We start from the raw sequence: 20,903 nt of genomic DNA, 5'->3' as shown, positions 1-20,903 counted from the left end.
TTCTTTGTACATGCTCTTGCTCCCAGCTTACTAGATCAGGGAGGGTCTGGGTTAACCAGGTACCTCACTCAAATCCTGCCAGCTGCTGTAGCTTTGGAAGGGGGTCATGTTCCTTCAGCTGTAGCTAGTCATGCTGAGATCATGGGATGGATCACACTGCTCGTGGAATTAGCATGTTACTGTGCTGGATGGAAAATCCCAAAGAAGATTTTTGTTTAAAAAATGAAGCTTTTATTCAGTTAGAGGTAGCAATGGGGAGCAGAGTCTTGTAGTGTCAGGGTCACTGGAGACAGCTAGGTTCTTGGCCAGTAGGGGGAGGGAGCAGTGAATGATCTCAACATTTAAATCAACTGGGTTAAGATTTTAGCACATCCTAGATTCAAAACAAAAAACTCCCCCCTAGAGCTCAGGTGCATTTGCACAAAATGAAAAGACCACGCAAGACCAGAGCATCATGGTACTGCAGGTTTCTCTCGTTTCCACCTGTAAGTACTGAAATGGAGGCAAAGCTGGACATACTACAACCTGCTTCTAGCAAGAACCACTGCCATCTTTCACAGCTCTGGGGCAGTGGTAACATGTCCCACAGGTACCATGCAGAAGGGTGGGTGTGTGTGGGGAAATGGTGTGCAATAGGTATTGCTCCACAAGGAGTTAGCCAATAGGTATGTTTAGTTTAAAAGTTTATTTAAAAAAATAAGTGGGGCCTCTGGGTATAGTGCCCATTACTGCTACCCTAGAGCAAACACAGCAGTGGAACGGTCACCCCTCCCAGCTAGTCACACCAGACTTTACTGTGCCTGCCAGTTCTAAGATTTAGTGCCAAGGAAAAACAAATTTAAAAAAGGATGCTACTTCAGTGACAAACATAATGGAAGGTAAGCTTGATACAAAAGAAAATACAGAAATATGTACAGTAATTCACAGCCCAAACAGTAAATGGACCTTAATGAGATCAGTCAGGGGCACTGGTTATTCTGCAGCTAATTTAGAGATGTCATTCAGCATGAAAGCAGTTACAGCATAAATGCAATATTCCCATCTCCTCCCCAGGCAAGTCACCCTAGCACTGTTCCAGTTGCTCAGAGCAGCAAGATGATATGGATTTCACCCAAGCTGGTCTCACACTCCCAGGATGGCATACTTGAACAGTGCCATGATAGCTGCACTGATGAGGCCAGAAATCGGGACAGTGACAAACCATGCCAGGAAGATGTTACGGAAGAGACGCCAGTCCACAGCCTTCCTGGAACGGAGCCAGCCCACTGAGACCACGGAGCCCACCTATGGAAGATACACCAAGGGACTGATTTAAAGACTAGGAGACCACTATGGTCTCATCTCCTGCACAGCAGGCCAGAGACCACGACCTAGTGCTTCCAGCATCAAGCCCAACAGCTTCTGGTCAGCTAGAGTGTCTTTTAGAAAGATACTGCAGTTTTTGGAGACTAAGCAGCAGATGCAGGGAAGCAGCTTGTGCCCCCCACCCAAATCCCAGCTGCCTAGAGTGGCAGCTCATGCACAGCAGTTCCACCCCCTACCTGCATGTGTGCACATGCACCAGGCCTGAGGTCTCTGCAATGGGGCCAGGACACCTGTGCAGCACAGCTGCCACATTCATTCCCCTGTGGCTTCACTGGGAATCAGTTCTCCAAAGCTGTGCAGTTCCTATGGGAGCTGGGTAATGGGGGCCCAGCCTCCTCCCTCCCACCCTGCACCAAGGCACACTAGGGTTAGGTAGGAACCCCAGGGAGTAAGACTGGACTACCTTCAGCTTCCAGATACTGATCTTATTCTGCCTTTGTCTGCTAGAAGCATGCCCCTAGATCTCAAACTTCACCTCAACCTTCTCTAAATTGAGAGATTGAGCTTGCTCACTATAAGGCAAGTTTTCTAGACTTCAGGGTCACTTTTAGGTCTTTAGGTACCCTTCCCAATCTGTCAGCATCCCAACATGTTGCCCCTCTGCAGGCAAACTCAGTTTCCAATATGGCAGGGATGGCCAACCTGTGGCTCTGGAGCCACATGCGGCTCCTTATATAGGCACCGACTCTGGGGCTGGAGCTACAGGCACCAACTTTCCAGTGTGCCAGGGGGTGCTCACTGCTCAACCCCTGGCTCTGCCCCCATTTCATCCCTTCCCATGCCCTCCCCTGAGCCTGCTGTGCCCTTGCTCCTCCTCCCAGCCCCCAGAGCCTCCTTCACCCCATGAAACAGCTGATCTGGAGGTGTGGGGAGGGAGGAGGCACTGGGAGCAGGGTGGGAGCTAATGGGGCTGCTGACTTATTACTGTGGCTCTTTGGGAATGTATAGTAGTAAATTCTGGCTCCTTCTCTAGCTCAGGTTGGCCACCCCTGCAATATAAATATGGCCTTACTAAGGAGAGCAGCACTGAATAGGTTCAGATACAAGACAAGCCTGAATCCAATGAGAACTGCCCAAAGAAAACCTGAGTCATGTTGAAATGTGGGCCAAGTGCCTTGTTCATGTTTTGGAGGGCAATCTCCCTGTTGGAACTGTAGTGCGCAGCCAGCACAGCATGGGGCCAGGCAGCAAGGGACCAGCAGAGAAGAATTTCACAATGAGATTACAGGCATCTTTGATGCACAAGTGCAAGTCTTACAGGAATGAAGACTCCCATGACGTGAGTGGCCCAGGGAGCTTGGCAGCTTCATAATGGGTCTGTTTGACAGTTTTTTGTTCTACCACAGTAGAATTCCTAAGTACTTTTCCTCAATGCCCATTTCTCTTTAGCTTCTCCCTCCACCACTTCTATATTTACTCTATGTTTGTTATCCACAAATGGCTAGATCTGCATGCAAATTATAGACCTGTCAAACTCAAGACCAATGCTTGGTGTATTTTGGAAGCTATTCTACTACAACTCTATCTCAGATCTGGTTAGTAGTGAAGAGGGAAAAAAGAATTAGTACTTTGAGACAACTGGATTCTCATACAGTACACCAGACCATCACTTCTGGTCCCATGCCCTACACCACTAACTCCACCTCTTGAGACATTTCCTGCAGAACTCAGGCAGGTCACCACAGGAGCCACTTAACATACTGGCAAGCATTTCACTTACTTTGCAGTGCGTTGTACTGATGGGAAGACCAACATTTGATGCAATCACCACAGTCAGTGCAGATGCCAGTTCAATGCTGAAGCCACTGTGTACACACAAAGATAGTAACTATCACAGGCTGGTATGAGCCACACAATGTTAGCAAGGGATTCCTGCACAGCAGACAGCCTGTGCAAATGGCAAGTACAGAACTGTCTTACAGCTCCTGTTCTATGCATGGTTCCAGGTCTCCCTCATTAACCAGTTTGTTAAGGCATTTGATTTTGTACACTTCTGCTTTATATGGAGAGTGCATCTGGGGCCTCTTGACAGCTCCTAGATGGAGGCCACAACCAAGGCTAGGGACCTTTAATCCAGGGCTTTGGAGCTGTGCTCCAGCTCCACTCCAGCTCCAGGCAAAAACCTGCAGCTCCACTGCTCTGGAGCTGCTCCATGCTCCAGCTCTGGGCTCTGCTCTAATCAGAGCTTCATTTTTCCTTCCATTTCTAGTGGATACATACATCTCTGCGGGAAGTTTAGAAAAGCGCCAATCATCCATAACTCAATGGCACCACCCTTTACACAATGGAAACTGAGCAGATTTCACACTGCCACTCCCTGAGCTCAGTTATTTGCATTCAAAGCAAATGCCTTGAGGAACTGATCTGTAATGCCCTGATATGATCTGGGACCTGGATATCAGATCATTCCCTTTTGGGACAGCCAACTGGAGATGGTGGCAGGGAATTCAGTGGATGATCTTTGCAGTCCATTTCCCCACCCTCCCCCTCCAGAGGGTGGAGCTATAAGGCACAGTGGAAGGTCCAGCTCTTCTGACTTTTGACTGAGAAAGGGGTGTGTTTAGTACAAGCACCTGATCCCATGCAGTGGCCATGGCCAACTGTTCAAATGTACATATTGGAACCATACCAATGGAAATGACAATGAGGGGTGATATTTGTGGAGTTGTGGTGGGTTACCTTCAGGAAGACATCTTGAATATCAAAGCTATTGTACCTCAGAGCACTAGGAAGTTTGGAATGTGAGCAAACAAGTTGGAAAGAACTAATGAACACTTCAGTAGGCCGCAGACTCTGCATTGTATAATTACATGCTCACCCAGCCTCTGAGTAATACTGTTATGCACACAATGGGGAGTGCAGAAACACCATAAGCATCCTCCTGTGTCCCCCATGAAGCATCTTACCTAGATGGTGTGATGGGCGTCAGATCCTTCCCCATGGTCTGAATGACTCTCCTCCCCCAGACCCACAGGCCAATGCAGATCCCAGCACCTCCATACAGCAGCAGCCAGATGGGAGTTGCCACTTTGGAAGCCACATCACCTGTCTGATAGACTAGGTACAGAGCCACCAGAGGGCCAATGGCATTGCTGGAAGGAAACAAAGATGCATTCCACTCAGACAATTAAGGAATCTTTCCATGCTGCTGGCTTGAGAAGTGATGAACCCCAATCTTGTTATAAACCCTAACTTGCTACATTTTCTGGATGACCAGGTTAGTGGTGAGCAAGTATTTGCCAGAAGAGCCTGTTTTCATACCAGCATGCTAGGCATACATGCTCCAGAGAAGCAGGTGAACATATTGCATGAACATTTGTACTTAGAGTAACCAGCTAAAACCTGTCACAGATTAAGTCTACTGACCTGACATCATTGCCACCATGAGCAAAGGAACCAAAGCAGGCGGTGAGAATCTGCAGGAACTGGAAGAGCAGGGACACTTCTGGTCTATCCTGATCATGCCACTCCTCCAGAGAGCCAGTGCTGCACTTCCTGTCACCACTGCCCATCTCCACCTTGCCTACATCCATATCCACATCAGCCGCCGGGTGGGTATCTGCCACAGCATTGCAGTAGCTAGTGTAGCTGTCCATACGGATCCTCTTCTTAGTGTCTGCTCCAGGCCAGGTCAGCTTCTCCATCTCCTCCCCCTTGGGCTCGCCCTCTTTGGGACGGAATGAATCCAGCGGCATGCCACAAATGGCCATAGTGTATGAGGTGTAGCTGTTGTTGCGTCTCAGGGGCTTGTCACCAGAGTCCCCCATGCAGTCACCCACTTTGGCCAGGTGAAGCTTGTGCAGCAGCTCTTTGTACAGGCCCGAATCCTTGTGCACAGTGTGGTACTGGTAGTGGCCACTGTAACTGATCTGATTGCTGACAGCTTGGTTGAACTGAACAAGGTTGCCACTGGGTAACTGCACAGCTCCTGCAAACAGAAGTGGAGTTTAACCCTAATCCACATGGCCAGGTGTGAGAAACATGCCTCAAACAGGAGCCCAACCAAAAGCACTACAGACCTCATGCTTGAGGCACTCTGCCCTGATCTATTTGCTGGTGGAATATGCCTCCACATGGCATGCTTAAGGGTCTCCCACTTCATCTGGACTTGCCAGGGCCATCTGGCAGGCAGGGCAGGCTGCTAACCCCAACTCACCACTATCAATGTTTGTTTCCTTCAGGTCAACACTAGGGAGCCTCTCCTGCTCTGGAGCTTCCTCCACATCTCCCAGATTGAAGGAGACTGTTCTCTCCTCCACAGCTGCCCTGTGGTGCATGGCAGATGCATCAGTGATAGGGCTCTTGTCACCCACACCATTGCCCAGTGGCAGTTTAGACTCATCTTGATCTTCCTTCTGGCTGTTCTTTTTCTCCATCAAGGGGCTCTCAGAAGGACTTGACTTGATCTCTCCTGTGGAAAGAATTAATGACTTAGTAGTTCCCTTTCCCAAAGGCTACCACCATTTAAAGCCCATTCAGCCCTTTAGCACCTGATTCCAGCCTACTCTGCATCCACTGAGAACTGAGCAATGCTGGCACCTGTCAGAACCCAGATTTATGCATGCTGGATTTCAGTTTAGAGCTCAAGTTAGTAACCAAGTAACTCCTCACATGCTTATGTGTTACACAATGTGCTGTGCATAGGACATCCAGATCCCCAGACACAGAACTTGCTAGTCTGAACTGTGCTCTTTTGCTATTTCAAACCCCCTCTTGGCACCCAGCATAGGTGTGGTTAGAACTGGCAGAGTGACTAATGGCATAGCAGGGTTCTGCATTTGTTACAAGCACTGACTGGTTCTTCAGTCTACACAGACTAGTGGTGGGCCACCAGGAACTAACTGACTGGACAGAGGGTGCCAATTCTTTGCTTCCAGTGTTAGGAAAAGCTAAGATACATTCCTAGTATTGCACAAGCAGCAGCACAGAGAAGTTACATGGTTGAGAGCTGGCCCATGATATGGCCAAGACATGTACCACATTACAATGGTGCGAGAAAGCTTATTTTGATTACAAGTGAAGATTTTTAAAATATAGTGACAGAGCCACCCTTCTTGGGAGCAGTGTTAAGCAGCAAATCCTCACCAGGGTATCATTAGTGAAGTGCTGCAATTTGCACTTTGTGATGCAAGAGCCACAGAGGTATACAGGTGACTCATCTGTGCCTTTTGCAGCGTTAAAGCATGTGACAATACAGAGACTGCACTGGGCAGGAAGGTACCTTTTCAGATGGTGATGAGCCATGACAACACTAGGGTTTCACTACAAGGAGTTTGGAAAAATGCACCAAACTTGACTTTAAAGTTTATACAACTTTAACATCTAGAGTAGAGGCAAGCAAAAAAAATTCAGCAAACAAGAAGTCTGCTAAAAAAGTAATGGGGAAAGTTAGTGTTGTAGCTGTGTTGGTCTAAGATATTAGAGACAAGGTGGGTGAGGTATTTATTGGACCAACTTCTGTTGGTGAAAGGAAGGTTTCAAGCTTACAGAGCTCTTCTCAGCTCTGTGTCAGCTTGAAACCTGGTCTCTCACCAACAGAAGTTGATCCAATAAAACAGTGCTTCTCAGCAACCCATCTGTGGACCAGTGCTGGTCCCTGAAATCTCCCTATAGTTTCAGGAAGGCAGCAAGCCGGTCACTGGTATCAAAAAGGTTGAGAAACACTGCAATAAGATTACCTCATCCACCTTCTCTCTCAAGTTGAAATGGCTCATTTTGGCCATTGCAAAACAAAGTGTTTCATGTCATAATTCTAAATGTTTTGACTTTCAAAATGGTGATTTTTGAAATTTTGCTACAAAAACCAAAGTGAAATCACCTAAACAACCAAAAACCAAGACAATTTATCTGGGCCAAACAAAACCCCATAAAAAATGAGGTTGTTTGGCCCCCCAAACCAAAAAAGGTTTATTGTGCACTCAGCTCTAATCTAGAGCGTTGATGGTGGGACTTTGGCTTTCCAACATGAACAGAAACACTGTTAGGGTAGAACTGGGATTCTGGAGTGATCCTGCCTCTGAGTGCACGACCTTGGCCTAAATTCACTTTTGGCTGCCTAAGCAAGCACCTAAATACAAAGTTGCATTTTCCAGAGGATCTGAACATAGCTCTCCAAGGATTGTCAAAGGAGCTGTGGGTTCTCAGTTCTCTGAAAAAGCATGGCCTGTTATTTAAAGAGCCTAACCAGGCCCACGGGACTGTCCTGCCTGGCCCCATAGCTCCTGGCCAGAGAGGCTAGTCCCTGGCCCCTCCACCACAGCCACATGGGTAGCACAGCTTGTGCCTGCCTGCCTCCCAGGCTTTCCAATAAGCCTGTTCTGCTGCTCTGAGCAGCATGGTAAGGGGGTGGGGGGGTCAGGGGACGGTGGGGTTGGATAGGGAGTGGGGTCCTGGGGGCGGTTAGGGGGTGGGGAGTCCCAGGCTGTTTGCAGAGGCACAGCCTTCCCTACCATTTCGCAACCCCGATGTGGCTCTCAGGCCATACACACAAGAAAAAAGTTTGCCCACCCCTGGCCTACCAGATGCCAGGTCTGAAAATTGGCTAACATCTGCCTGTTTCCCCAGGCCATAAAATGGAAAAAACTTCTACCTTACAGGAGGGAGGGTAAAGCTAACAAATGCTTGAAATCTTCAGAACAAGAACACTAGCAGTCAATTAAAAGCTTCCCAATCTGTACTATATTAAGCAGAGACAATGGATTTCAGAGCTCATTAGCTTACTGCAAGCACTTGATCAGAACTTTTTAGTATCTGACCTGATCAGCCAAACTTAACAGCATGAAACCTCTGTAGTTCTAGTTCTGATGCAGTGCTATGTGGGGCTGCTCACACTACTGCAGTATGCGTGTCACTGGGGTTGTTTAGGAATAGGCTATGCTGAAACCAACAGCTGCAAACAGATTTGCTAAGTCACATTAGTGAGGGAAAATCTGAATTACTGTCAAGAGTATGAAGCTCCTTTAACAGCTAGAAGGATGAGCTGTCTCTAGACAAATTTCAAAGGCAACCAGAAAGTATCTACCAAGCTATTAGTCATGTACCACTTATGCAAACCCAACAAGGGTACTTGTGAATAGCTATTTTCTCTTACCTACTGCTTAGGATGCCTCTCCCAAGTCTCATGAGTATATAGGTGAAACAGTGCTCAACTCTATGAGCCCCACAGAACATTAGGAAAGTAAAGCTGGGGAATGCTATTTGAATGCCTTTCAACAGGTATTCTTTGCTACAGAGCAGGGATTTTATGAGATCACCTACTTAAAACTAATCTGCATCAGCAAGGTCAGATTGCTTACGGGGGGTGAGATTTGTAAGACACTTCCCCCCCGCAAGATGTACCAAAACAGGATATTTAACTCATTGAGGAGAACATGCAATTTTATGTCATTCTAAAGCTTTACTTACGTTCTATTTTCTTCTTCATTCTTGGACACACAAAGAACCAGACGACGAGAGCACAGACAACAGCACTCCCCGCTGAAGTTAGAAGGATACCCCAAATAGGAAGTTTGTCAAAGCCAAGCACTAGGAAATAAAACAATGAATCTTGAAAACCCCAGGGCAAGAGCCCCTTCAATGTAGGACTACCTTCTTCACAGGAGATCAAGGGGTGCTTGGCACATGACATTCACTGCTGCCTCCCAGGAGTCTGCAGTGCCCTGCACCAGCTTTGCTATGTTAGCAGCAAATCTGAGTAGAAGTGAACACCTAATAGAAAATCCAATACTAACCCTACAAAAATTAGAGCTTAACCCACATGGGAGTCCACCAGGTTACACTCTCCCCAGCTAATCTTTCACATGTTCAGAGACTCTGACCTCTTCCCCTCCCCAGGGAAAACTGGATTACTGAGAGCATTGTACACTCTGGTGACCCAGCAGCAACCGACTAGACATTCACCATCCTCCCCTCAGTTTAGTTGTCAACATAGTACACAGAGGCTTATGTCCTGACTTGCTGCAATGTCAAAGAAAAAAAGCAAGCCTGCTGCTGCAGCAGACAACGCTATTCCCCCAGCATGCCAGTCTGCTCAGAGCCAGGGGGAGAAGAGTTGTACCCACTTGAGATCTCCAACAGATTTACAGTAACATGACATTTTAGGTTTGTGATGGGATAGGACTTTTCCATCCACATGGTGCAACAATGGCTTCTGCATCTCACTCCAGAACACTTTAAATTAGAACCAAATCTACATCTTTTGAAACAGGAGAGGCTTTAAGGTGTTAACTGACCTAGTTACACAAGCATTTACAAATGAGTGGCTGGATTTTTATTCTTCCCATAACCTCAAGCTAAGGTATCAAGTGTTTGCTAAATGGCCATCAAAAATGCTTCTGCAGTTTCTGCTGCAGCCAAGAACTATAAATACTCCCAGTACATAGAAGACAGATAAAGGAACTGCAGAGGTCAAGTGCACAATATCACACACCTATTTCCTATGGCTTAGTTAACATGCAACACTAATAGCAGCTTACAACAAATAGAGTCTGGCAAACCCCCCAACTAAAGTGGAACAAAGTTTAACTGAACCTTGTCCACAGATTGTAAATTCAACATGAATCTGGCTAGTAAAGTGCAAACTTGTAAACTGAATCACATGGTGCAATGCTGTTTATGCTTTAACTGGTTACAATTCCTACTTCACAGGACAATGCCATATTCACAGGCATAAAGAACACTTTGGCTGAACTCCATTAGTCCTGCAACATGTATCAGAATTTCAGGACCATAAAGTGCATTTGAATGGACCAATGTATGAAGGGAAAGCTGGAGTCATTACTTCATAGTGACACTAAATCTATTTCAGTATTTAGTAGTGAAATAGCCTGAACTGTCCAGTATGACTGTGTGAATACCTGCCACTGTCAGCCTCTACCTAGCTCTAGTTCCTTAATGACCTGATTAATACATCACAGAAGAAAGCCCCAGCTGAAGCTGCCATCACAGTCCAGGGTAGCAGGCCCTGAATAAGGTAGCTCAGTATCCAGAGTTTTGAAATTGATTGTTAAGTTAGCTGTGACTGATATTTTCTACAGCTTGCCTTGTAACTCTGCAGGTCCCCAGGCCCTTCTGTGCCAAACTACTTTGGATTATGATAGCAGCTGCCTGTTCCATTCATCAGTTGCGTCCCCCTGCCCGCAACATAAAGTTAAACATTTTGATCTGGAGCTCCCAAAAGATTTCAACTCTGTAGCATGAGTTCCTCTTCGGAGTACTTGTGCTGGCTAGGACATGCCAGTTCTTCTTGGTCAGGAAGTATCAGGGCAGTTAATATATTCTTGGGGATGAAAAGCAAGCAAGCTCTCATGCTGGAAAGGCCAAACTGAGCAAATCCAATACAAGACTCCAGTGCTGACTAGCCTTACTGGAGAATAGAAAAAGCTTAAGGAGACTCTTCAGCAGCTGGGTTCCTGAGCTCTAGCATAAGTAGGAGAGAGGAAAGGGGAAGTCATGTTATCGGCCATTCCTGTGAAGATTAAGGAGAAAGCTCTGTAGTAATTTAGATTTGAGCAGGCCTCTTTGGTTGGGTAACTATCTAGGTTAGAACTCAGCACACGCTAGCCTGCAGCCTTCTGTAGCCAGCACAGGCCAGCAGCCTTCTAGGAGATTTCAGCCCTGTAAAGCAAAAAGGGGTAAATCATGCATTTAATGGAGGTTTTTGTAAAGAATTATAAAAGTAGCACTGAAGTATTTTGACATGTACTTACAAGGTGCACCACTGTACATGATGGAAAAGAGGTTGATCCCAACTGTACAGGCATAGAAGACTGGCAAAGCTCGCAACCCATTGGGAACTGGATCTGCCTGTAAAACAGATTAGTTTTGATACTATACAAATCCAGATCCCAGATTCTAAAAACAGCAAAGCAGACACTTAAAGTACACTTCTACATGGAAGAGTGTCTAAAAATGCTAACTTCTTACAAAGATCTGTTTTGTGCACTTCACAGACTTAAGTTTATTACTTCCCTCCTACTAGCCCAACAGCAGCAGCTCCAGAAGAGGGGGATGGAATCTCTTGTGCATCAAACAGAATTGTCTGTAATTGGCATTTAGCAAACTAATCCATTACAGTTGTGAAAGCTCTGTCAGTGGGGATGTATAGGAGTCAGCAAGGAGAGAACTGGGTCTGAAGAACCCTTAGAACTCATACATCATGAGTTACTGAACCCTGCATATCCAGTGGGTTTTTAGGGTTGCCAGTTAGTGCTCTGCTCACAAGTAAAAAGACTTTTGATGTTGAAGACAGAAATGTGCCTCCCCCAACTGCCCATGCCATTGTTGTTTCAAAGCAGAAATGCACACTCTTCGAAACAGCAATGTAGCCTTTTGAACAGCCCATCCCACAGAAAGAGTGGATGGAATCTGATGCTTGAGAACTCTTCACTTTAGAGTATTTTACTTTTAAGTTTTAGACAAAGTAGCCATGTCCTAAGACTTGTTTCCTCTCTGTAAGGCTCTGGATTTTGCCTTCTCAGGGATTCAATAGTCTACCCATCAGAACAGGACTCTAAGACTGACAGTTTTAACGAACAGCACTTTCTAAAAGTCTTTGCTTCAATTCACTAAAGCAATTTTCTTTTGGAAAAAAGCCCATTTCCCCAGGTGAGTCAGGCCAATTGTTAAAGTCATTTAACTGATTCAGAAGGATTATTCACAAATGCATTCCTATGTATTAAAAGCAACACCTCATCTAGGCAGTGGAATTGTTTGAGACTGACCAGGAGCCAAATTCTAGTGTTCTGATGCTCAATGTTCAGTGAAATTTAATGTATTGAAAAGCATGTTTGCTCTGTCCTATTACAAAAGCATCTGAACAAGTATTCAGTAGTGAGTACAACTTTGAAAGGCCAGTTATACAATATTAATCTGACAGCTGTGCTAAATTAACTGACAGGTTGTAAAAACGAACATGGAAGGATAGGGGGAACCAACAAAATTACTGCATTTTTCAAAGCAGAAACCACAGGAGTTAGATTTGAGATCTGAAGTTACATTAAGCTACTCAATAACATCCTCAAAATATACTTGGTAACCCCAGAGCTAATTTTATGTTTTATATTTGTAAACTGTTTACAAATGAGTCCTGGACACTAGACTATATATAATTACAGCATCTGTTTGACCAGCAGTTTAGTCTGTACGCTACCAGCATGCTTAGTGTTAATTCATGTTTAGATTACTGATCTACTCAGCATGCTGAACAGCAGGAGTATAGAGAGTGGCTTGTGTTAAATCATTCAAACAAGTTTAGTTTCATTCTCCCATTTCCAACTGCTACTTTTGTTCCACTTACTAGAACAGTATTTGTAAAGAGTTCCAAACCAAGGAGCCTCACAACAGAAAGCATTTGTCTGGCTGAGTAGACATGAGCTCCAGATCCAGGAGGGCTTGCTTATGTCAAGAAAATTAGCAAAACTATATTGCTGTAGTTATTCCAATATAACTGCCCATGTGGACACATTCAAGTACATGGGGAGCTACAGCAGAGATCGATATTAGTCAGTTCTGCTGCTAAGGGCATGTCTTCACTGGCAATGTTAAAGCACTGCTGCATACTTTGCTGTGATTACACAAGCCACATTATAGTACTGGGAGAGAGCTGTCCCAGTGCTCTAAAAACCACCTCCACAATGGTAATAGCTCCCAGTGCTGGTGCACTGTTTACACTGGCACTTTACAGCACTGCAACTTTCTTGCTCGGGTGTGAAAAAACACCCCCCCTGAGCACTGCAAGTTTCAGAGCTGTAAAGTGCCAGTTTAGACAAGCCCTAAATTTCCCTGTGAAGACAACCTGCCAGTTCAGTCATGCATAGAAGCAGAGTTTCCATCACAAGGGCAGAGTTCTCCCAGGCATTTTAATGCTAGACAGGTCATTCAAGTTATAACTAGCTCTAACTGGCACGTCCACACACTTCTCTTTACCACCAATCCTAACAGCTACAACACTGCATAGTATAAGCTTTTTTTGGGGGGTGGGGGGAAGACAGGACTTGGATAGTCTAAGTGAGAGGTAGACACTATGGTATTAACATGAAATGATTGAAGATAAGGCATTTCAAAACCTATTTGGTCTACTCAGCTAGCCTTCCCTTGGAATTCAGGACATGGCTACACTGGAGACTTCAAAGCGCTGTCAAGGGAGTGCTTTGAAGTGTGAGTGTGGTCTCATGCCAGCACTGGGAGAGAGCTCCTGGTAATCCACCTTCATGAGGGGATTAGCTCTGAGTGCAGCTCCCAGCACTCTGAGCTGTTTACACTAGCACTTTAAAGCGCTCTGACTTGCTGCACTCAGGGGGGGTGATTTCTCACACCCCTGAGCCAGCAAGTTAGAGCGCTATAAAATGTAAGTGTAGCCAAGCCTCTAGGTGCATAAGCCAGTGTCTACAGAATTTATGTTTTATTAAAGAGAAGTCTCTAGTCCTTTAGTTGCAGTGATGCTTTGCAGTTTGCATCCAGAATTAACTCTACTGCTACTAGGTAATAAGCTGCAACACGAAGCCAAAATGACACTAGTCATTTTTTTGCAGCCCACAAGGCAGGGGTGGCCAACCTGTGGCTCCGGAGCCACATGCGGCTCTTCAGAAGTTAATATGAGGCTCCTTGTATAGGTGCCAACTCTGGGCTGGAGCTACAGGCGCCAACTTTCCAATGTGCCAGGGGGTGCTCATTGCTCAATCTCTGGCTCTGCCACAGGCCCTGCTCCAACTCTACCCCTTCCCCACCCCCTCTGAGCCTGCCATGCCCTCACTCCTCCCCTCTTCCCCCCCAGCACACCACAAAACAGCTGATCAGGAGGTGTGGGGAGGGAGAAGGAGACTGATCTGCAGGGCTGCCCCCTGGCAGTGGGCAGGAGGCACTGGGAGCAGGGTGAAGGGGAGCTGATGACGTATTACTGTGGCTCTGTGGCAATGTACATTGGTAAACTCTGGCTCCTTCTCAGGCTGGCCACCCCTGCCACAAGGCACTGGATAGCAGCACAAGTAGCCAGTGTCTTATCAGTTTCATGCTGCTGCAGCTGGGGAAGCTATGCCTTCTTCTGTTCCCCATCTGGCTGAACATGAGACAAGTGTGGAATATTAACCCCTGAACAAGCTGCTTTGGATGGGAGGGCAAGAAGACTCCTGTCTTCAAGCCTCCAGAGTGTTGAGATAACTGCTAGCCAGGGTCAGATATGAAAGATTGACCACTCAAACAAGGCCTGGAGACACTTGCCAGGTTACTATCCCAGCAACCTCTTCCATGCCCACTGCTGGGGACAGGGCTTCTCAGAACATTGCACTGGATCTCTATGCTCCCTTCCCCACAAAAAAGTTCATATCAGCCTGTGGCAAGTAGGGACCCAGTAATTATGAGGAAGGGCAGCCCAGCAGCTTGGGTGCTAGTTCAGGAGATGCAGGGATCAAAACATTAAAGATCATGAATCACTCAGTAATAAGCATTTAAGACAGTCCTGACCGAAAGTGGTTACTCCTATTATCTGCTCATTTCAGTTGTAGAACAGTTTCCGCACAGCAGATGAGTATTGTGGAGATCTGGCCCCCTTACCTTACGAAGAATGAACATACGGACGAGGAAGAACAGGATAGCAGACATGATGCCAGAAAGCAGGGGAGAGATGAACCAGGACAACACTAGGACAGAAGATAGAGGCAATAAATATCCTGGCTACCAGAAGGTGGCTCTGGGCAGTAAAACCCAGATATACTTTTCATACTAATCCAATGTTGGGGACAAGGCCATAGGTTTATAAATGCCACACCTTGGCATCTGAAAAAGCTAGTGGTTGTATTTTACTTACCAATTTTAAGCAGCTCTGACCACCGGACGCCTTTCTGTCCTTTGGCCACCAGCGAAAAGCCAATTGTTGCTCCAACAATACAATGGGTACCAGAAATGGGAAGTCTCAAGAATGAAGCTGCTAGCTGCCATACAGCTGACCCTAAAGCAACAAAGATGTGTCTGAGTGATTAGTCACCACTGCAATACATGGCAGATTTGGGGACACAAGACACTCCAACAAGATAACTTATCCATGTGTACTTAATCACTTTGCTGCTGCAACTAGAACATTACTCACCAAACATAGCGCTGATTGAGCCAGCCATGAGTAGCTCTTGTGTAGAGTTGTACATCTCCACGTCAATCAACCCCTTCCGGATGGTCTCACTCACTTTAGCACCCAGCAGAACAGAGCCCACGGTTTCAAAGACAGATGCCAGAATACATGCTTGCCGCAGAGTCACCACACCCGACCCCACTGCGGTTCCGAACGAGTTTGCCACATCATTGGCACCCACAGAAAACGCCAAGACAAAGGCAATGATGAAGCCCAATATCAGCATCCAGAGGAAAGCTACCATGGGACTGGATGCCTTACTTCCTATTGTACTGGTTAGCAGATCCAGAGACGATGTTGATTCAATTGTGGATTCCATGTTATTAATTTTAGTGGTTTCAAATCAACAGGAATTTGCAACTTTGATACGTAAACAAAATACGAGGTATGAAATAATAAATAATGTTACAAAATTAAATAAACTAAACTAAGATATGTTTGGAACCAGCAAGTTACTGCTATACGGTGTGTATGGGAATCTCTTTTCTAAAGTTCCTGTGGCTCTGGAGAATTAGAAGAGCTGAATAAAATTCCATGGTGCAGAAAACAGAGAACACAAGTTCTTCATCCTGAAATGAGAGAGGCAGAACTGAGTCCCCATGGTCCATGGATGCTGGCTAAGTGAGCACAAGGCTACAGCATAGTGAGACTTCCCCCAAAGAGTTAAAGCAAGGCAAAGCTTATAAGCTTACATCTGTTTAGCAGCTAGAAGCCACACTGGGTACCCATTAGGAAACTTAGGCTATGGCTAGACTGGCACTTTACAGCACTGCAACTTTCTCACTCAGGGGTATGAAAAAACACCCCCGAGTGCAGCAAGTTACAGCGCTAAAAGCGCCAGTGTAAACAGTACCCCTGCACTGGGAGCTGCGCTCTAAGCTAATCCCCTCATGCAGGTGGAGTACCAGGAGCTCCCACGGGAGCACTTTGAAGTTTCAAGTGTAGCCATGCCCTAAGTGACTATCTACTGCTCCATTAGTGCTGTATTCCTGGCCTTCCGCTTATGTTCCACAATGCAGATGGGGGACACAAGATCCCTTGTGATTTCTACCCTCCCACCATCCAAGCTGAATGCCAGCTCCCCCTGCTGGTATGCCTAAAAGAGTACCACCACATTGACAATGCCATCAGGATTTGTAATGGAGCCATATGACCATCAGCTGCTCTCCAGCCTATTGCTAACAGGATTTAAGCCAGTGATTTTAGAGAGCACTTCACTGGAGTCTAGTTGTGCAACATGGTAAATAAGATGGCAAGAGCCACAGCACGTACCAGATCAATTATTTTTCCTTGGGGAGAGATATGGGCTCTGGACATGCTGCCGTGTGGAACAGGGCCCTAAAAGCAAGCAGGCTGTAGTAACAGGACCCTACCTTAAATCTATTAGGTCAAACTTATCCACCATTCCCTACCAGCCTGAAAGGCACACTCCAGGCCAAGTGTTTCCTGAACAGGCTACAAACATTAGCTGCTCTTGCTGGGTTCCAGGAAGGAACAAAAGGACACTCCCTCAGCCTATGGGGAGGATCCACTGGGCCCGGGGACTCAAGTGATTATGGGGGACAACAGAACAAACAAGGACAGGCTGAGGGTCAAAAGTAGGGAACCTGAAGGGGACACCAAGCAGAGAACCCCAGACAACACCCACTGATCCTCAAAGGTGTCAAGAGAGCCAGCAGACACTGCCCAGAGGAACTCTGCCTGGATATGTGAGCAGAGAGGGGACTGGAAATAGGCTCCACAGTCACAGAGAACCCACTCAGCCAACATCTCCTCTCTGGTGTTATATATTGCCACTTTGGGCATCACTAGGAGGAGACTGATGAGGAGGTCCCATGACTTTATGGAGCCACAGATAGGGTGTGCATATGTAAGAAGGTGGGAGGAGAAGCACAGCCAAAAACGCAAAAGTAAGGCCAGGAGGAAAACATTATCCTGGAAGGTAGGCACTTCAGGCACCAAGTCTACCAATTTCAGCTCTTTCCACAAAGACTCAGCACAGAGCCCTTTCAACCCTTAAAACCCAGCCAAAACACAACCTCTACCCAAGCAGAGTTTTGGCTTCAAAAAGAGAAGTGCAAGACTCCATGAAGCCCTTAAGGGACTTCAGTACTGCTATTAAATGGCAGGTGTTCAGATACTATAATGTTGGGTGTAACAAAACCCCAAGATCGCTAGCTCTGCCTGCCAGCAAATTAAGTGGGCTGTTGCTATGCCCCAGATACAAGCTGCAGTGGAGCAGGAGTGGAAGTGGCTTCCCTTTGAAGCCCTGCAGCAAGACAATTAACACCACAGCTGACCCTGGCCAGCTAACATGTTAAAACTGCAACTCATCCCGTCTACACCAGGATTTTAACATGTTAAAATGGGATAGCTAACAGCACCTCTACCTAGTATGGACAAGCACCAAGATAAGGGAAAGCCCCAGTCAGTCTGCAAATCCTGTACCTGAACAATGACTTGAGTAAGACACATTGGCAGCTCAGCTGAATTCCCCATAGTACCTTGTGTCCTAAGCAGCAGTCTTTTGTGCTTAGACTGGCTATTGCTGCTGCAGAGATTACTCACTCTCTTGGTGTGTTTGCTGCCTGTCCCTACGGTGACAGCCCTGTCCCTGGCTGTCCCTGAAAAGGGCCATCAGAAGAGGGAGCAAACCCTCTCCCCACCCCCCAAGAATCAGAGCAGGAAAGACACTGTTTATTAAGATGCTTGCCTTTTCCCAAGAGCATTTGGGGAGGAAGGATCCCATCACAGATGTTGTCAGAAGGTCCTACACCTCAGTTATTTCCCCTTCTACCCTAGCTGTGTTGCAGCCATGCTTCACCACAACACTGAGAAGGGGCAGGAGATGACTATCCAGCCAATCTAACATCAGGTTTTCCAATACGACCAGCCCCAGATCTCCTCACACACCATTACCAGCTTTGCTGCAAAGTAGGAGGAAAGGCTGCAGATACTGCTTCCATTCCAACTCATGGTCAAGGTAACAACTTTCATCTGAGCAACAGGCCCACTTAAACTCCCTGAAACATTACCAGACTGGAGGAAGGAAAGGCAGAACAATGTGCCTGAAAAGGCAAGCCTACAAAGCATGCTCTGGGGAACAACATCCACTGCATGAAGGCAGAAGATTGGGTTTTCTATGTGGCTGCAGTACCTCAAGTGAAGAAGTGGGGGACCCAGCTGGCACTCAGATTGGAAGATGTAACCTCTCAAGAGGAATTGTGCCCACCATCAGTCCCCTGAGGAAATTACAAAGTCCACATTGAGGCATCTAAGTGAGCCTGATCACTTGAGGCACCAAATAGTCACCATGCACCTGGAAATCAGGCTCTGTGGACACTCAGCCCCTCACTGTTTTAGGCACCCATTAAGGCTAAGTCTTCACAGCAAAAAAGGGAGTGTTTTTACACCAAGTTGCCATCTTTGGGTTTGTCTACACTTAAAATGCAGCAGCACTTCAGTGAAGACACTACCTACGCTGAGATGCCGGTTACCTGGGCTGTACCCAGAACCCTAACTCCCTGCGAGGCAGCAGCTAGGCTGATGGGAGAACCCACTGACCAGCACTGTCTACACAGGGACTTAAACTGGCCGAACAGCTTTACTCAGGGCTGTGGCGTTGCACCACCCCGGGATCACAGTGTCGACCCGGCCCGAGTGTCAAGATCTCAAGGGAAGGAGACACTTGTTTTTATGTCAATTGGCTATACCAAGGCAAGCCCCGGTGGGGGGCACAGGGTCGCCTCAAACTACCGACAGACGACGAAGAGCTACCTGAGCTTGTCTCAGCTACCTCAGTATAAAACCCGAGCAAACTCAGGGTCACCCTCCATTCTGCACCGCAGTCAGGCCCGGGGAAAGAGCCCTGCCTCGCGAGCCCGCCCGCCCCCAGTGAATTCAAACTTCGCCTCGAGCCCTCACCCCCACCCACCCGACACCCGGGGCGGGCAGCCACACGTGGCTCCGAGCCCGGAGCTCAGCCAGGCCAGCGGGCACCCGCTGCCAGCGCCCAGCTGGGCATCCTCGAAGCGGCGAGCCGAGCGGGCCAAGCTCCCAGGCGCCGCCACGCCGCCCGCTCGCCCAGAGCTCGTCTCCGCCCGGCTGCGTCCCGCCACCCCCCGGGCTGGGCAGAGCCCGGCACCCACCACGCGCCCAGACCCCGCGCAGCCGCTTCCCGCGCGGCCCCGCGCGCCCTTCCCGCGCGGCAGGAAACGGCTGCTCCCGCGCGCGCCGCGCCTCAGGCGGGCCCGGGGCCGCGCGGGCAGCCGGGCGCACGTGGGGGGAGGGGGCGCGACGCGCAGAGCCCGCTCCTCCCCCCGCCCCGGCTCCCGCTCCCGCCCCCGCCGCGCCGCGCGACAGCCGGCCCGGCCCTCACCGCGGTGTCGGTCCGCTACGAGGCCGCCACGCCGCCCCGACCAGCCCCCAGCGCACGCAACCCGCCGCCGGCGCCGGGCAGCACTTTATAGCCTGAGCCGGTCCACGTGACCCGCCGGACCCGCCCACCCGCTCGAGCACGCATCCGGCGCCTGACGCAGGCGGAGCGCGGCCCCCTTCCTCGCTGCCGCGCGGCCATTGGCCACCCCCGGGTCGCGGCCACGCCTCTCGCTGGTGGGCGCGGTCCCGTTCCAGTCGGTCCCGGGCCGCGCGGGCTGTTCACTCCGGACCCTAACGAGGGGCGCAAGCCCCTGCTCTTCCCGGCCGATCGGGAACGGGGGGCGCTACCAACGCTGCCTCCCACGCGCAGGCTGAGCCTGCCCCAGTGCAGGGTCTGCTCCCAGCCCCACCAGGGCACGCAACTCCTGGGTTTCCTTCCTCCCTCCCTGCCCGTCCCCGGGAGCTGGGACAGGCCCCTCTATTTATTGCTTTCACTCATTCCCCATGGGATGCTTGTTCTCCTGCCTTGCTAGGAGGGACTGAGGCTGATCCTGGGCTCCTGTCTGGTCCCTGTGCTTGTTTGTTCTGGTTTTAGGGGGATCATGACTTGCATTCCCAGTCAACACCATCAGCTGACTCAAAGGACACCACGCCCTCTGCAAGCCAGAAACAGGAACAGATCAGTCTGGGGCTTGGCACTGCCCTTTGTACCATGAGCCCCATGGCTCTACCAATTTTGCTGCCCCAAGCAGTTGCCACGGAATTGCTGCCGTGCCCGGAAGAGCAGCAGAGCTGCCGAATTACCGTTGCGGGACATTCTGAATGCCGCCCCAAGCACCTGCTTGGAAAGCTCATGCCTGGAGCCGGCCCTGGGCCCTGCCTGTGCACTGTGGGGTGCCCAAAACATGTCTCCCACAGTATTCTTGTCAGCAAGTTAAGGAAGTATGGGCTAGATGAATGCACTATAAGGTGGGTAGAAAGCTGGCTAGATTGTCGGGCTCAACGGGTAGTGATCAATGGCTCCATGTCTAGTTGGCAGCCG

The 20,903-nt window shown here is 48.4% G+C and overlaps 1 protein-coding gene across 1 annotated transcript; it reads right to left on the bottom strand.

Annotated features, from left to right (window-relative positions):
• Positions 1-252: 252 nt before the first annotated feature.
• Positions 253-19,966, bottom strand: SLC20A1 (solute carrier family 20 member 1). Its single transcript, XM_074940314.1, has 11 exons — positions 19,863-19,966; positions 15,446-16,053; positions 15,167-15,307; positions 14,914-14,999; positions 11,073-11,169; positions 8,770-8,889; positions 5,522-5,776; positions 4,732-5,293; positions 4,272-4,457; positions 3,086-3,170; positions 253-1,284 (listed from the first exon to the last, which is right to left on the bottom strand). Exons 2-11 carry the CDS (start codon positions 15,801-15,803, stop codon positions 1,123-1,125), a joined length of 2,052 nt encoding a protein of 683 aa, XP_074796415.1. The 5' UTR covers positions 15,804-16,053; positions 19,863-19,966; the 3' UTR covers positions 253-1,122.
• Positions 19,967-20,903: the final 937 nt, after the last annotated feature.

This window comes from Natator depressus, chromosome 26 (genome assembly GCF_965152275.1).
Source record: "Natator depressus isolate rNatDep1 chromosome 26, rNatDep2.hap1, whole genome shotgun sequence".
In the NCBI taxonomy this organism is placed as follows: Eukaryota; Metazoa; Chordata; order Testudines; family Cheloniidae; genus Natator; species Natator depressus.
Note: the sequence above shows the minus strand (reverse complement) of the source record. Positions and strands in the feature narration are given on the sequence as shown.

Coding starts and splice junctions, on each gene's coding strand:
- SLC20A1 (XM_074940314.1), bottom strand. CDS start 15,803: ATGGAATCCACAATTGAATCAACATCGTCTCTGGATCTGCTAACCAGT. Junction 15,000..15,166: donor GTCAGAGCTGCTTAAAATTG/GTAAGTAAAATA, acceptor CTTCTGTCCTAG/TGTTGTCCTGGTTCATCTCT. Junction 3,171..4,271: donor ACGCCCATCACACCATCTAG/GTAAGATGCTTC, acceptor GTGTGTACACAG/TGGCTTCAGCATTGAACTGG.